The sequence below is a fragment of the Myotis lucifugus genome, unplaced genomic scaffold (assembly GCF_000147115.1).
Source record: "Myotis lucifugus unplaced genomic scaffold, Myoluc2.0 scaffold_284, whole genome shotgun sequence".
Lineage (NCBI taxonomy): Eukaryota > Metazoa > Chordata > Mammalia > Chiroptera > Vespertilionidae > Myotis > Myotis lucifugus.
The window spans coordinates 1,549,075-1,567,260 of NW_005871332.1; the positions used below are offsets into that span (position 1 = coordinate 1,549,075).

Below are 18,186 nucleotides of genomic sequence, written 5' to 3' on the forward strand. Positions count from 1 at the left end.
TCCATTGATTTTTAGAGTGGAAGGGAGGGGGAGAGACAGAAAGAAACATCGATGTGAGAAAGATACATCGATTGGCTGCCTCCTGCATTTGCCCCAGTCCGGGCCCGCATCCCAGGTATGTGCCCTTGACGGGAATCAACCCGAGACTCTTCAGTCCACAGGCCAAACTGGCTAGGGCTAAACTATTTTTGTTGTTTAAAGCAGGGAGATAGGCATTTCTTTGTCAAATGGCCAATGGTGGTGACAGACATACTGAGGATAATAAAACAGAGGGGTCAAAGGTCCTTCTACCCAGACTAGTGTTGGTGGAAGGAGGACCAGTGCACGAGGCCAGTTCTGTTGAGGCAGAAATTCATCTAGGCTCCCTCTGATCACAGGCCAGAGGACCCAGACCCAGCCTACATGTTGGTCCTCGTGATGCTGATCACAGGCCAGAGGACCCAGACCCAGCCGACATGTTGGTCCTCATGATGCTGATCACAGGCCAGAGGACCCAGACCCAGCTGACATGTTGGTCCTCGTGATGCTGATCACAGGCCAGAGGACCCGGACCCAGCCTACATGTTGGTCCTCATGATGCTGATCACAGGCCAGAGGACCCGGACCCGGCCGACATGTTGGTCCTCGTGATACTGATCACAGGCCAGAGGACACAGACCCAGCCTACATGTTGGTCCTTGTGATGCTGAGACTATTCCTGTCACTTTATGTTGTAGAGATTGAATCTCAAGGAACTGATTCTTGATGATTTAGGACTTGAAAGATAAAAAAACTGTTTAATATGAGTTTGTTTTTATGCGATCATTTTTGTACAGAAAACCAGCAGGCAATTTGAGATACTTGATTTCTTTATAATTTGGTCACGTTTGGTTTTTAGGTCAAGGATTTTGGTTTTGTTTGGAAGGGTGGTGTTTATTTTTGGGGGGGAAGGGGGACGGGGAGTAATTTAAACATTATTTCACTTGTGCTGCTCTGTCGTAGCTCATCAGACATTCCTGTTTTTCTTTCTCCCCACACACCAAAGAAACTAAGCTCTTTTCTTTAGGACCCACATCCATGAACAGAAGAAATTCTAGCTGCAATAATGTCCTAGAGATTGTAAACCTATTTTCTTATATTCTGAGTGGAATTTAGTTCATTCTTACCTAGATTATTGAATTCCTACCATCTACACTATGTGCAGTTTGAAATGAAACTTATTTTCTATGAGTGAAAGATTAAGTCATTAAGGTTGTTTGCTAATGAGGTTACTAGTAAAAGCCACTTTAATTAAGTGGCCTTTAGTAGTCTTCTGGTGTCCAATTTGTTTCTAAGGGATATAGTAGGTGGCAGGTTTTTCCAGGGAAAGCTATCCTGCCTGTTTCCTAGAAGTCTTTGTTGCTCTAAGGACACTACCTTCCTCAGAAATGCAGAGGAAATCATAGCTGGTACTCCTCCTGTCTCCTGGGGGAAGCTCCAGGGAAGGATGTTTCCTCACCAAGAGACCATTTTCAGCTCGTTTCTTGTCATTCTCTAGTGACAATCTTTTAAGAAAACCGTAGAGAGGCATTATGTACAAATATGTAAGTAGTTTATTTTTAATAACTGCAAAAAAAAATCCTATGTAACTACAAAAAGAAATCCTATGAAAAATTCCTAACAGGCATTATTACCACATCTTGTTAGTGTGATTAGCATGATAGTACCTCAGATAAATCACTTGGGGGTTTGCCCTGCCCTAGCTTCTTTTCTCGTAATTATTAGAGAGGATCTTTGCCTCCAAACCCGAGGTGCTATATAGCTTTTGCTATTGGTATATTTAGTGTTTGGCAGAGTTTGGGGTAGAGTTGCAGAAGGGTTGTTTATTCCTACCCAGGAGTCCCAAGTTCCCTGAGTATGAATTTGCCACTTTAGGAGGAAACAGGCTCTGTTTTAACTGCTCAGCTTTATGTTGCTGGGCTTGTGTTGTACCATCCAGGCCTGTAATTCATAGAGTGGTTGACTTGAACAAACACCAAGTGAACTTAAAATCCCATGAGGTAAGACTTACCAGGTACTTCCAACCCTCAAAAAGAAGAGCTTAGTCTCAAGAGTTGAAAGACTGGGATTTGGGGCTTGAGGGTAGAGCTTGACTTCAGCTGAAAGATGCACAATAGTCACGGTTGTTCTCAAATAAGCCTCTTGGAAACCATGAATGTGAGATGAAGCTTAAGAACAGAATCCAGAGATCACAAACTCATAACTAGAGTAATTCAACAAACCGTGAAGGGTATGGGAGATGTAGGGATTGATAGGGTATATTTTGTTGTTGTTATCAACTAGAGGCACTTTACTTAGGGTTAAAATGATCAAACCCTTTAGTGGTTATGAACACCAACATACTGGCTTACACTGCTGAGGTATTTTGGTTTTCATTATTTTGCACTGGATCCACCCTGTAAATATTCTTAAGTATACATTTCAACCACTGTTTTTTCTATTCTTTTTGCTGCTCATTAAATTCTTTCATGTAGGTGCCAGAACCATATGTAAACAGCTTTTTAAAAAATTGAAGCTGGTTTTTATTTTTAAACAAAAAGCCATAGACCTTGGTCCTTTATTCCACATTAAAATGATTTGTTGAAACAAAATAATACTAACAAAAATCCAGAGGCACCAACAGGCCGCTTAAAATGGTTTGCTAAAGACTTTTTTATAATGGAGTCTAAGAAAAGTTTTGCACATCTGTAAGTTAAGACAAAAAACATGTCAGCATTGGGTCTAGCAGACAGGATACATTTAAGGATTCGTGTGTTGGTAATTTGGAAAAAAGCATTTGGTGGCATGCTGTTAAAAGAACTACAGTGTCTGGGAATCTCTTCGGTGGTGTCATGTTGCAGGAATTTCCCATTGCTCTGCAACTTCCAAACCAGATTGAGTCATACAAATGTTTTCTAAACTTTTATTGTATTATTACAATAAACCTTTTACCAGTATTTTGCTAATATGTATGTCTTTTTTAAACTAATTAATTGAATGAGATCTAGCCCTGGATAAACTATAGGATAATTTTTTTAGGATTTTTTGCCAAGCAAGGAAAAATGCCTGCTAATACTTTTATAAAATTATTGATCATGGTGGTATTCATAACGGTCCATCTTTAGGAAGCTGGGAAACGGTTGCTTACCAGTTACATACTTTCTCTAAAGATGGATTTTTCTTTGGTAGCCATCACATGCTGCTATTGCCCTACGGTGACATGGTGTCTTTTAACAGTCCTCTAGGGAGGGATTAATTTATAGCATATAAAGGAATAATTTGTGACAACAGGACACTAAAGGGGAAGAGAAAAAGGACTGAACTTGCACAGGTAAGTAAAGATAAGATGCAATCAGAAGAAAAAGGACTGTGAAAATTTTTTAACATAAACCTAATGAATCACAAGGGCAAAAAACACACACAACCAGAAACACAGGACAACCAGAAAACTAAAGATAAAATGGCTATATTAGGTTCTCATATCAATAATCACCTTAAATGTAAATAGACAGAACTTACCAATCAAAAGGAAGAGTAGCTGGATGGATTAAAAACTACATGTTGCCTTCAGGAGACCCATCTTAGCTACAAAGACAAACAAAGGCACAATAATTTTGAGAAAGGAAACAAAGTTGGAGTTGGAGGTATATGCTACATGACATCAAACTATATTACAAGGCTATAGTGATCAAAACAGCATGATACTAGCATAAAAACAGACACATATATACATAAAAAAAATAGCCTGTAAACAAATCCATTCCTATATGGTCTATTAATATATTTTAAAAGAGGCAAGAGCATACAATGTGATAAAGACTGTATTCAATAAATGGTGTTGGGAAAATGGACAAATACATGCCAAAAAAATGAAACTAAACCTTCTCACATGATATACAAGAATAAACGAAAAATGGATTAAAAACTTAAATGTAAGACTGAAAACCATAAAACTCCTAGAAGAAAACATAAGCAGTAAAATCTCTGACATTTCTCTTAGTATTTTTTTCTGATATATGGCCACAGGCAGGGGAAACAAAAGAAAAATTTTAAGAATGGGACTACATCAGGGGTGGGCAAACTTTTTGACTCGAGGGCCACAATGGGTTCTTAAACTGGACCGGAGGGCCGGAACAAAAGCATGGATGGAGTGTTTGTATGAACTAATATAAATTCAAAGTAAACATCATTACATAAATGGGTACGGTCTTTTTTTTTTAGTTTTATTCATTTCAAACGGGCTGGATCCGGCCCGCGGGCCATAGTTTGCCCACGGCTGGACTACATCAAACTAAAAAGCTTTTTTCACAGCAAGGGAGTTTGCCAATGATACATTCTATAAGGGGTTAATATTCAAAATTTAGAAAGAACTCAAAACCCAAACCCAAATAATCCAATTAAAAAATGGGCAGAGGACCTAAATAGACACTTCTCCAAAGAGGACACACAGACAGCCAATAAACATATGAAAAGATGTTCAACATCACTAATCCTCAGAAAAATGCAAATTAAAACTACAATGAGATATCACCTTATACCTGTCAGAATGGCTGTCACCAATAAATCAACAATTGTTGGTGAGGATGTGGAGAAAAGGGAACTGTGGGTGCGAGTGCGGATTGGTGCAGCCACTGTAAAAAACAGTAGGGAGATTCCTCACAAAATAAAAAATGGAACTGCCTGAGGAAATAGGGATTCCATTTCTGAGTATACATCCAAAGAAACCCAAAACACTAATGCAAAAGAATATATGCTCCCCCATGTTCATTGCCGCATTATTAATAGCCAATATATGGAAGCAACCCAAGTAACTTATCAATAGATGAAAGGATAAAAATGGTGGTGCATAAATACAATGGAATATTACTTGGCCATAAGAATGAAATCTTAGCATTTGTGACAGCATGGGTAAATGTACAGCTGTGCTAAGTGAAATAAGTCAGAGAAAGAAAATTCCATTTGATTTCACATATATGGAACCTAAAGAACAAAATAAATGAACAAACAAACAGAAACAGACTCATAGATACTGAGAACAAACAGGATTGCCAGATGGGAAGGTGGTTGGGGGGCTGGGTGAAAAAGGTGAAGGGATTAAGAAGTACAAATTGGTAATCACAAAATAGTCACAGGGATATAAAGTACACCATAGGGAATCATATCTAATAAAAGAATAATATGCAAATGGACCCTCACTCCAACACACAAGATGGCTGCCCCCATGTAAACACCAGATGGCCTGCAAGGGAGGACAGGGGTGACCGGGCCAGCAGAGGAGGGCAGTTGTGGGGGGAGACCCAGGCCTGCAGGGAGGGCAGTTTGGGGTGACCAGGCTGGCAAGGGAGGGCAGTTAGGGGTGATCGGGCCAGCAGGGGAGGGCAGTTAGGGGCAATCGGGCCAGCAGGGGAGCAGTTAAGCGTCGATCAGGCTGGCAGGGGAGTGGTTAGGGGCAATCAGGCAGGCAGGCAGGCGAGCAGTTGGGAGCCAGCAGTTCTGGATTGTGAGAGGGCAGTCAGACATCCCTTGAGGGGTCCCAGATTGGAGAGGGAGCAGACTGAGCTGAGGGACACCCCCCCCCATGCACTAATTTCGTGCACTGGGCCTCTAGTATAGTCAATAATATTGTAATAACTATGTATGGTGACAGGTAGGTACTGGAAACATTGGGGGGTGACCCCTTTGTAAAGTATATTATTTTCTAACCAGTATTCAGAACATAGGAAACCAATATAAAATAACTAGAGACCCAGTGCACGAAATTCGTGCATGAAGGGGGGGTTCCCTCAGCCCAGCCTGCACCCTCTCCAATTGGGGACCCCTTGGGGGATGTCCCTCTCACAATCTGGGACCGCTGGCTCCTAACTGCTCACCTGCCTGCCTGATCATCCCTAACTGACCTTCTCTGCTGGCCTGATCTCGCCCCCAACTGCCCTCCCTTCCCGGCCTGGTTGCTCCCAACTGCCCTCACCTGCTGGTCTGATCTTGCCCCCAACGACCCTCTTCTGCTGGCCAATTTGGTTCTGATGGGTCAGTTTCTATGTCAGTCAGCATCAAAAGCTCTGCCTCCTAGCCAGCCATTGGCTCCCCACAGCACCCAGATTTGGTTCTGATTGGTCGGTTTCTATGCCAGTCAGCATCAGAAGCTACGTCTCCTAGGCAGCCATTGGTTCTTCACAGCACCCACATTTGGTTCTGATTGGTTGGTTGCTATGCCAATGTCCAAAGCTCCACCTCCTAGGCAGCCATTGGTTCTTCACAGCACCCACATTTGGTTCTGATTGGTTAGTTCCTATGCCAGTCAGCGTCTCTGGGCCTATCAACAGGGCCTGATCAGAAAGGCGGGGCTGATCAGCATCCCCGGTGGAGGCCTGGAGAGAAATGGAGGCATGGCTCTAGCCAGACTGGGAGAGAAAGAGAGAGGCAAGTGCTGATCAAAAGCTGCCACAGAGGCAACGGATCAGTCCCTGCTTCTCTCTTCAGGCCTCTCTCTGACCCTGATTCGCAGCCCCCTCAGCAGTCAGTGCCATGGCAACCCAACTGCAGGACTGACTTCTGGTTGGTCGAGCCTTGGTTGTTATGGCCCAGGGTTTTTATATATCAGGATACTGAATGTAAACTGTGATTGGAAAAAAAGAATTAACATAACGAAAATGTCCATATTACCAAAAGAAACCTACATATTCAGTACAATTCCTATGAGAATCCCCATGGCATTTTTCACATATATGGAACAGAAAATTCTAAAGTTTGTGTAGAGCCACAAAAGACCCCAAATAGCTAAAGCAATTTTTTTTTTTAAAAGAACAAAGCCGAAGTCAAAACACTATAGTATTGGCAGAAAAACAGATATATAGACCAATGGAACAAAATTGAGAACCCAGAAATAAACCCACACATATATGAGCAACTACTTTTCAACAAAGGAGCCAAGATTACACAAGAGTGAAAGGAAAGCCTCTTCAATAAACGGTGTTGGGAAAACTGGACAGCCACATTCAAAAGAATAAAACTAGACTACTATCTTATACCATATACAAAAATTTACTCAAAATGGATTAAAGTCTTGAATGTGAGACCTGAAAGAATGAAATACATAGAAGAAAACACCCTCTAAATTTATTGACCTTGGTTTCAGAGGTGTTTTGTGAACTTCACTCCAAGGCAAGAGAAACAGGCGAAAATAAAAGACTTCTGCACAGCAAAAGAAACCATCAACAAAACAAAAAGTCAACCAACGAAATGGAAGATATTTGTAAATGATATTTCCAATAAGAGGCTAATATCCAAATTATATAAAGGACTCATACAACTCAAGACCAATAACTTAAAATCCAATTGAGAATTAGGCAGAGGACCTGTATAGCTACTTTTCCAAAGATGGTAGCCAAGTCACCATCTCTGCTTAGGATAGTCAGTCAGGGCAGGGGCAGTACTGTTCATGTAGTAGAATCATGCTCAACTGCCTACGGAGAGGGTCTGGTGAGGAAGGCCCACAGCTCAGTCCCAAAGTGGGAGGGCTGGGTGGGCCAGGCCTGGCTCCATCCATACCCTCCCACAAACCTCAAGCACTTGTGCAAACTTGGTTTCTAACCTCACAATGGGCAGGCACTGACAGTTTGAATACAACCTTGCTCTACATTTTACTGACTGTCTGGCAACTGAGTTTGCATACTTTTTTTTTTTTTAAGAACTGCGTTTTTTAAGAACTGCATCAGTCTCTATACTACTTAACAGACTTCTGAAAATTCCAGTTTGTAAAGCAACTGATTCTCTGATGGGGGTGGGTCAGATAGGAGGGAAATAATTTAAATAGCACAGGTGATTCTACGTCAGTTAACTGGCAGGTGGAATCTGTTGCTCCCTGAGTCTGTTTCTGCACACCGCTTGTCACTCCGCAAGAGTACCCCATCTTACACGGCTTACACATTTCCCACCACTGTATATGTCATCCTGTCATCCTCTACTGGGTGATGAACACAAAGGATTTCCTAGAATAATTTTAGCGGTATGTCATTTCCCCCAAATTGCTAACCTTAGAACCTAATCCCTGCTGTGCTTTATCATTCCAAAGAGGAAAGCAAAATTTAGTAGAACTTTGTAATTTTTAACTTTCTTATAGTCCTCCTTAATCCAAAAAAATTTGAGACAAAGAGACTTAAAATTAATTGGTTCTGATATCTGTTCCCTGCTAATTAAAAGGTGGATGTGGGGCCTTTGAGGGGGTTGTTGTAGTGTATATTTGCCATTGCTCTGCTCCCAGCTACCAACTCAAGAGGCTCTGTTCCTTTTAAAATAACACCAAGGTCAAATAAGCCATCTAAAATTGGGGTGCTGCCTAACTGGTTTCCCTTAGGCCAGTTAGCTATAAATACACTGGATGCCACCCAAGGGTGCATAACCACAGTGATGTTTATTCTTCCCATGAGGTTGTGCAAACACCAGCTATGGCCACAAATTTAGGAATGGCGTGCATGTCAATACAAGGGATTGCACATTTCTCACACAGGTACTTTCACCAACTCACAGAGATTGCAACACTAGCTTGTCTGAACCCAAAGGAAAACGGGGACAGAAGCTATCAGATTCTCAGAGTGACACGTCGGGTGCTTAGCACAGCAGAGAATGCACTTAAAGGAATGTGGTCCTTTACAGACACTAAGACTAGATAACACCAGCTCTTATTGGTGCAGTTTGCAATATATGGCAAGAAGGGTTTTGGTGCAGAGTGGCTTTATTCTGTCATTTTTTTGTGGCAAGCTATGGGATGAAAGAGAGGATGAAGAGCCAGTCAGCTGAGTAAAGAAAGAATGAAGGCAAATAAAGCCCTGGAAAATGCCTGGGAATGCCCATGTAATAAAAAGTGCTGGAAGCCTATCCAAAAAAGTTGGCAGGGAGGCCCTGAAAAGTTCCAGTTAGAAGGGGAGGGGAGGGCTGGACAGAGCCCAGGAAGGGAACTCCAACATCATGCGTAACCCTCACCTTCTGCAGTTAGCCCATAGCAGCCTGCCACCAGGGGAGCCCCTGGCAACAACAGAACCCAGATCACACCAAATGCACACTGACTGTTACCCAGCAGAAGTCCTCAGGCTGCCGTGGAGCATCCCTAAGAACGTTCCCATGGGGCCAGCTGTGGCCAGAGGAGAGCTTCCTAGATCCCTTTATCCGCCCTTCAGGTTTCTCATACTAGATGGGAAACAACCCAGAGCAGTAAGAATCTGCCTGTACCCCTCATATTAAGATGGCCACTAGAGGGGAATATAAACATGTTATGAGGGTGTACTGGAGGCACTGGGGATGGCATGACCAAGCTGCCCTCTCTGGGCCCAGAGTGAAGTCCAGATACAAAAATGGGAATGAAATGATAGACGCACAGGGTACGCCCAGCCAAACCCAGTGGGCAGGCCAAGGTTGGGGGTGGGGTCCCGAAGAAGATACCTCCTGAGCAGAGCCATCAATGTGCTAAGGGGATGTGGTCAATTTGATCGATCCTTTCACGTGGCTACTTTAAAGCCAGAGTCATTTTGACAAGGCCGGGAAATTTAATCTTAGCCCTTTGTCCATTTCCAATTCATTTCTTCTTTGGCCATCTCCACTGGGCAAGGGGCAAAGTCAAACTTCCCAAAGATGGGGAAGATGCTCTCTGATTTGTGGAGAGCAGCTACAGCGTTTGGGCAGGTTCAAGCCTCGGACTAATAAAAGGGCAGGGTCCTCTCATGGCAAAGCCACGGCAAGTCCTAGCTTGGAGGGCAAAGCCCTCCCAGCACATTATAGCCAAAGGCTATAGTTATAATCTTGAACCTATGGTCTGAACCTGTGGTCCCACATGGCTGAGTGATGTGGGCTTGACAGAGTTCACGTGCATGTAATTGAGTAGATTTGAAACCCACGAGAATGTTGTAAACATTTTGACCACGCCCTACTTTGCCTCATGGAATCTCACTATAAAATAAAGACATGGCTTTCAGGCTGTGGCGCTGTCGCTAGGTCTCCATCAGAGAGGACAGCCTCCCACCCAGACCCAGCTTTCTTCTCGTCTGTCTGTTCTCAATCCTTCACCGCCCCCTCTCAGGCTCACCAAACCTGGCTGAGCTGGCTCGCCACACTGATTCTTCCAGATTTCTCTGGTTCTGGTTTTTCTTCCAAATGGTGAAGTGAGGGATAGGAGATAAAAACTAGGTTAAATGGATCTGAGCCTCTGAGCAAAAGCTAAGGGGAAGTTTTCTTTATTTGAGTGGGGGAGGGAGAAGGGCTAGGATCCTGATGCCCACATTGTTTACTCTTACAAGTCTAATATCTACAGCAAGGTGTAACGGAAGGAGGTAGGTAGCCTGGGACTGTTGAAGAAAATAAAAAATGGGCAGTTTCCCCAGCTTGGCACTAGGGGGCTCTGAAGCACAGCGTCTTTCTCCTCAGGGGAGAAATGGAGACCAGGGAAGGGCTACCCTTTGATGCCACCTGCTAAAATTCTCTATGGTTCACACAGAGCACTGGGAACTGGGTCCTGCCGCATCATTCAAAAGAGAGAAGGGCATGCCAAGATGGGGTTGGGCTATTCTTACTGTGTCCTCTGCTCCGGGTCAGTTCAGCTCCTCAGTCACAGCTTGTGTCCCATGTGAAAACCAGATCTGGAACGGCTGAGTCGGGAAAACCAAGCAAGAGTGTTATTTATCCTGTGTCCACTCTGAGCAAATGTAGACCTAAGAGCCAACAACGATAGCTAACTTGCTGGTCACTTACCATATACCGAATGGTAATCCTACATTCAGAATCACAACATAGGAAGGTCCATTGGGATTGCCGGTTTAGAGCAAACCACAGGGAAGGAGGACAAACACTGGAAATTCAGCCCAGGGGACTCTCAGGCTGAAAGGCATTTCCAACATTCATAGTCATATAAATAAGTCATATATAACTTCATAAGCTATATACATATCTGACCACAATGTTTTATACCAGAAACTAATGTAATAATGTATATTAAGTATAATTGGAAAAAAAATTTTAATTAAAAGAAAAAAAGCATTTCCAACATACCTCAGCTGGGGTGAGTCATGAGGAAGGACACTCACCATTAACTTTACTAAAATCCAGTGGGAAAATGAAAACAGAAACAGCCACGTTTGCAAAGCTGTAACCTTGATAAGAGGCCATGACACAGCATTGGAGCTTATCAGCCCCAAATCCCCACATCTCTGCTGGAGGGGCTGGTTCCGTGGAGGTTCAATTGGGTCAGACTGGGTTTCCTGATTCTTAAGAGCTGGTCAAATAATCTGATCCCAAACACAAAATGACCCTTCTTCAAACCAAGACGGGTTCTGTGTCTTGTACTCTTGACCCTGCCTACCCCTGAAGTACCTTGGGTTCTGGGATTTGTAAAATTCTTCTCGTTCTCACTGCTGATGCCCAAAGTCAGACTGTGGTGCCAGTGCAATAGCCCCTCCTGGTGTGTGGACATCAGCAGGTGCTTCTCATGGGGCAAGGATAGGGTGTCACAAGGGCCTCCTGAATGGCCAAAGACCAGAGAAGGAAAGTGTTCTCAGCCTCTCTTCAGTCCAGTCACAATCAGTGAGCCTGCAGGATCCAGCTTATCAGAAGTGTCATTATGATGTTTCTAACAGGGAAGACCTGCTCAGCATCAAGAAACACTTTGTAGTTCAGGGAGGAGCAGATACTGCCTAAGGATAAGGGCAGAAGAAACCAAAGGGGCCACCACCGCCTCAGCCACAGGTGACTCCTGCTCCATCTGGCTTCGGTGCTGCTTGGCAGACCTGGCCAACACCTACTCAACCTTTCCATCTTTCTCCTTTGGGACCATCACAGCACAGCCCTCACTCATCACTTCCTGATCAGCCCCTCCACTGGGTCATTTACCACTACGTCTCCACAGCCCAGAGCTTACAGAGGTTGCAAGGTTTTTTTTTGGTGGGTATTTGATTTCAAGCCACCAAATTTTTAGATCCTCCACAGCAGCTTTCTGGGGCCCAAAACCTCCCAGCCCCAACAAGCAGTACATGATCATAGGCCTGAATACATCTTAATGACTTCTGAACAACTGACTAATTATGCCCAGACAAGCTGTAAGAATGTCAGATAACACCTCATCCAACAGGAAATACAGGGGTTGTTGGGCATATGACAAACTCAAAGCAAGTGTTAAAGGGGTGCAAAAATGTAAGCTTGTTATGTTTAAAACTAGAGGCCCAGTGCACGAATTCATGCACAGGTCGGGTCTGGCCAGCCCGGCCCCAATCGGGGTCAGGCCTGTCAGGAGGAGGAGAAGCGGGAAGTTGGCCAGCCAGACCCACCCCAGAATGGGGTGGTGGGGGCCGATGGGGGCCAGTGGCCTGGGGGAGGAGCCATGGATGGTTGGCTGGCTGGCCCTGCCCTTGATCGGAGTGGGGGGGCCAATCGGGGGCAGAGCTGGCTGGTGGGAGGAGTCGTGGGCCAATCGGGGTGGTGGGGGCCCATTGGGAGCGGGGCCAGTCAGGGGTAAGGGCTGTGGGGGGGTTGGCCGGCCGCCCCGCCCTCCATCGGGGTGGGAGAGTCCGATAAGGGGTGGGGCCAGACAGGGGGAGGGGCTGCAGAAGGCTGGCCAGCTGGCTCAACCCCCTAATCGAGCCAGTTCACTGGCCGCAGTGGACGTCATAGCAACCGGTCGTTCTGGTCGTTACAGCGTTCCGGTTGCTGGCTTTTTATATATATAGATGGTCTCTCTTCAGTAGCAGAAAAAAATTCTCTCCCCCTCCCCATAACAATTCAAAAAGTTTTTAATTCTTACAACTCAATTTACAACATCCTTCTTTGTTACTTGCAAAAAGAAGGGGAAAAAATCTGCAACTCAGGTCCCATTTAAGATGCATGTTTTTATTGAAATTAAAAAAATTTGTAACCAGACAGAATAAAGTAGACAAGAATGTTATAATCTGACTATATAATCTCTCAATCTTGTTGAATCACTAAAATATAACGTAGGATTGTTCTCTATGCTAATTTTAAGGTTGTCCAGTTAAACCATTATTTGGTATCTTTTCAACAGGTACTCTTAACTATTTAGAATTTCTTATCAGAAACATTCATATATTATACAGGAAACATTCATAGTTTATTTTCAAAACATTCATATTTTATACAGGATATACAAATTTGAAACAATAAAAAAACACACACAATTATAGCTGCAACACTATCCTAGCTGCATTGTGGTGATGATATTTCGTCAGCTGTCCACTATACACAAATGGGTTTTAATAGTGTTACATACAGAGGGGCCAAAAGCACTCATCTAAGGTAAAGGCGCTCGGGTTTAATGTGCACTTTCACAGCCCTGTGAAAACACAACCATTATATACACTGTAAACACCACAGGGCATGAAATCCATCTCCATCCACAAACATCAATCTCACAGGATCAAGCATACAAGGCCTAAGGTAAGGTGCCTGACTTCTCCTTCATAAGCATACTTTTCATCCATGACTGCTGCTCTTCTTTCCATAGGACACTACTCACTTATTTCAAATATGGTGCCTGCCAGTGCTCAGAAATTTCTGGAACCCCTTTTTGGGGACTGCCTGCATAGTCTGCAATGAACTTTTCTGTCTGTCCTTGATGATGGCAAGTCTTCGTCCTCTGAGGATGGATTTGATTTGGGAAAACCGGCATAATTATTCACAGCCAACTGAATCAAACTGGGCTTCCACCCTGGATCAAATGGGAGGCGCCACTATAAAACAACGAGACCAGTTTTCTTGTACAGCTTGTAAATGAAAAAATGCCCAAAAGCAGTCCTGAAGGAACAGGTACAGATTCTCCTAGAGTGATGGCTCTGAGAGGCAACACTCACTTGAACAGTGAGTCTAGGTGGTGTTTTGCAGTATTAAAAATCAGCCATTTGGTCGCCTCTCACATAGACTTTAGTATTCCTCTTCAGTCTCAGTCCCTTTTGCTTTCTTGTGGATTGCCCGATTAAAGCTGTGGCAAGCAGGGACCCAGTGATTGTCATGAAGCCCCAGCTTACAGCCGGGGAAGCCTTTCTGAGAACGATGGCAGCACATCCAGTATCCTGGCCCGTAAGCAATGCCTGGCAATAGGGCTTGGGATGCCACCGGCACAGGGACACATCCCCTTTCACATATTTTTTCTTGCACTGCTTACAAGGGTCCTCTCTATAGCGTGGGTCTCGAACCCAGCGAGAATCTGCTGGCCTGATGTTGTAGTATTCAATGATGAACTTGAAATAGCAGCAGGTACATTTAAGAGCCACTAAACTCTTGGTGGGAAGTAACCTGAAGATTTTCACCATAATGTGGTGGGGCAGGAAAGCCATGTACTGCTGAGGTTCTAAAAGCTGCTGGATTTTAAATCTGGTCTCCAGAAAGTCATGGGACACCTGCTTCTTCCAACTGGAGGCCTCGAGCACCGGTACTGTACTTTCCACAGGAGGGGCTGGCGCTGGGACGAGCGAATCAGCTGAAACACTTTTTTCCTCAGATGCACTGCCACCCTCAGCACCATCTTCAGGCTGGCTGGCCTCTGGAGACTCTTGGGTTGTGCTTTCATTCAACTGGGAACAGTCTGACTGCTGCTGACCAGGCAGCAAAAAGAACAGCCTCCCCGGAAGTGGGTCTCCACAGGACTTTAAACTAGAAGGCCGGTCTCTCTCCACCTTAGACACAGTGATGCTAATGCACACAGATTCTTTTCTTCGCTGATCAGGATTTTGTGGCACAAGCTCTTCAACAGCATCTGTGGGCAACTCAGTGGCTTGGGGACAGGTTTGAGGAGGAAAAGGTGGCTCAGGTTCCTCTGTCATTTCTACATCATACCTATTGCTGTTTTTCACAGCAGTGTGCTGATCTGGCTCTGTTGCTGCACTATCCATGTGGAAACTCACACCTGCTGGCAATGAGGGACAGCCTGGAGGAGCCCCATCCCAGGCCTGCTTCCCCTCAAGAGAACAATGGTCAGCTCTTGACGGGCCACATTCCACAGACACAGGGGCCTCCAAAGCGCCTTTGTTTGTTTTGCCTTCATCAGCCTGAGTGCCGTTTGCAAGCAGCACCCGGCCTACATTTCGACGGAAGCTGTTATTCCTCGAGAGGCTCCCAGGCTCACTTTGGCTCTGCCGCTTCAGACACTCAGACTCCAGCCGGGCTACCATATCGAGGACGCGGACTGGCTCACTCTGGGGTTCACCAACCTCAGGATTTCCCCTTTCCATGGGTTCTTCACAAGCTCCTGGGGCAGAAAAGGGCTCAGAGGCTGGAGGCCCACCTCTGGATTGCCCAGAAATCCTCCCCACGGCAGGTGAGTTAGTGCAGTTTTTCGCACAACTGGCCAGCAGAGCAGCACTGGCTCTTTGCTCCAGGAAGGCAACCATCTGTATGACCGACAGAGGCCTCCCAGCACAGATACTGTCCCCACTGTCACTCACGTAATGCACAGAACAGTGCTCAATGCCACACGCAAAAGGCTCAGGCTCATAGCACCTGCTGTTGATTTCCCTCATCCTTTCTAACTGTATCTTGGCTTCTTTAAGATCCCCTGATTTTTTCCTTCTTTTAGTAGCTCTCCCATCAATATCCCAGGAGCTTTTTATTTTCATAGATCCTATCCTATTGCTACACTGGTGGGCTGCAAAGAATGCTATTTTCTCCTTGGTATTTCCTGGTTTCACCACAGCCCAAATATCAAGCGGCCCTTCCCCTTCTTCGCCCTGATGGATTGTTGCAGATGGTGCATTCTTCTTGGTTTTAACATTCAAGCTGCTCTCTACAGGACTCTTCCCACTCATGCTGCACAGAACATTTGGAGAAAGGACCCCAAAAGGCTGTCGAGATGATGCTTTACCAGGAGAGGTGGAAGGAAAGACACTTGATTTCATGTAGCTAGCTTCGCATTTTTCATTATGTATAGCCTCTTGGTGGCTCATGGAAGTTTTCAGAGTTTCCTTGCTAATTTGAAGAGGTTGTGCTTTCTTCTGCAGATTCCAATATGGTTTTAGGTGCATAACAGAGGCTCTACGGAAAAGAAATACACATTTGATTACGATACTCATTTTGTTTTTAGGAATTTTTTTTTTTTACTTACACTCAGATGGTTCTAGCAAATAATAGAAACATTTTCTATCAGTTCACTAAATCTTTACCAACTCTCATTTCAGCTAGTTTTTAATGTACAGATCAAGAATAACAAAAGCAAACTCACCATTTTCCATGGTGTATAGGCCAGAAAATAAGTTGGTGAATTTTAGACTCAGTGGACAGACTGAGAGAATTTCAGAAAACTGACATTTAGTCAATATTCTATACATAAAATTAGTGCTTAAAAGAAAGAAATCTGAATCTACAGAATATATTCCAGTAGGTAGAAGGCAGTATAGAAGAAAGGAAACTAGAAAAGGAACTCATTCAGAATTCCTAGTAGATTAACACTATTTCTAAGTCATTTGTAACTAGTATTTTATTGATTGCAAAAGTTTATAAAAAGTATTATACTGTTTTATAAGCTATTCCCACACTGTTGAATATCCATATGTTTATAACTTTTCACTTGTTTGCTCATGTACTTTGCCCATCTATTAGTCTTGATTTTCTAAATAATCTATTTGTATAATCTCCTCACTGCCAATTTTTCTGTGAATATTGTAAGTCAAATCTAGAACCTCTAATTCTTATTAATTCTACAAGCCATTTGGAATCAATTCAAAAAAAGTGCCTTGTTTTGTTCTCTAACCTGGGGTAGAGATGGGAGCCATTTTTAAATCAGACAAAAAGATGATTACATGCAGAGATCTGAGTTCTAGTCCTTGCCATATCACTAATTAACCACACAGGATGATTTTTACCTTGGACAAGTCACTTACTCTGAGTCTGCATTGAAATATTAACTGAGAGGTCAGAATACCAGATTATCTATCCAAAGATCTCATCATTTAAATGTCAAAATAGCCCACTGCTATACAAGAAAGTGTTCTGTAGGGATGCCTGGTCTCCTACAAAATAAACCTACAGACCAAAATAAACATCTGTAGTCCCAGGTTGGTGGAGTGAGGCAAGAGCAGTCTAAGAACATGGACTTTCATCTACTCTCACTCATGGGGACACCAGTCTAAGACATACATATTGGGCAATTCAGCATATTCCTCTCATTCGCCCCATAACCTTACTGAGTGAGTACCTGCAGTGTGGCAGCCTCTGTGGTAACTGCTTTCAGATACCAGCTTTAATAATCAAGAGTGAAAGTGATCATCCAGAACAAGTTTACCTTTCATTTCAACTTTTAATTCCTAGAGTCCAGTCAAAGCTAAAAGAATGTGGATATGAGTATCTTCCAGCTAAGTAAACAGAAATCTTGCATTTAAGGCACACCAGGTATCTTTTAAAAGATATCCCTGAAATAGATCTTTTTTTCTGATCTTTGGTAATTTATATCCTAAATCTGTAAAGATCTTCCCGTTTCTGCACGATAACATTTTAGTAGTTTTCTATTATATATTCTGTAATTTGGTCTTATAAAAGAACCACCCATAACTCAAGAATAAGATGAAGATATATGAATAAAATAGATAAATTAATATATGATAAATGAAAAAAAGAGGCACATCTAGAGCTATTTGTGTCAAAACTTTTGGGGTTTTTTTTCCATATCCCTTCAACTCCTAAATAAAATGAAAGACATAGAGTTTGCTAAAAAATCCAATAAATTCTCACATAATGATCTTATTACAGAATGTCTGTGGATAAATTTAAACTCGAGCAATGTGTGTACCATTCTGCATCGCACAATATGTTCTCTCTTTGCCTTCCTCCCCCACACATTATTTTAGGTGCTAAATTGATAGACAGGGACATTAAGAAGAAACAGATTTTGTTTGCATTTATTAACCTGTAAAGTCAGCTCAAATGACACATTACTAATAGATAAGGTTTTATAGCAGATTAAATAGAAGATGATCCCAGGGAACAGAAGGGAGGGAAGGAAAGGTACAATATGGAAGGAGAAAAGCTAACAAAACCATGTGATGCAATCAGGGTGACTGTGGGTCTCCTGAAGAAGACAGGACATTTAGGCTTGAGTTCCCAACTGGCCTAGGATATTAACCTCTCCGCTCCTTTGCAAGCCTTGAAGACCCTGTCCTGGCAAGACGTATAGAGTAAGAAACAGAACTCTGGGTTCTGGTTGAAATCACT

The 18,186-nt window shown here is 43.4% G+C and overlaps 2 protein-coding genes across 4 annotated transcripts in view; one reads left to right on the forward strand and one right to left on the reverse strand.

Annotated features, from left to right (window-relative positions):
* The window catches only part of ATG14 (autophagy related 14), a 35,478-nt gene extending 32,524 nt beyond the window's left edge, over window positions 1-2,954 (forward strand). For all 3 annotated transcript variants that reach the window (XR_001350418.2, XR_002831884.1, XM_014465264.2), the window contains one exon: window positions 378-2,954. The gene's annotated coding sequence lies outside the window, so the exon portion shown is untranslated. The remainder of the gene's footprint in view (window positions 1-377) is intronic.
* Window positions 2,955-13,075: 10,121 nt separating this feature from the next.
* On the reverse strand, window positions 13,076-17,135 carry FBXO34 (F-box protein 34). Its single transcript, XM_023763424.1, is given in 2 exon segments — window positions 13,076-14,069; window positions 14,072-17,135. Coding segments are annotated over 2 exon segments (2,142 nt in total). The 5' UTR covers window positions 16,053-17,135; the 3' UTR covers window positions 13,076-13,908.
* Between the last annotated feature and the right edge of the window lie 1,051 nt (window positions 17,136-18,186).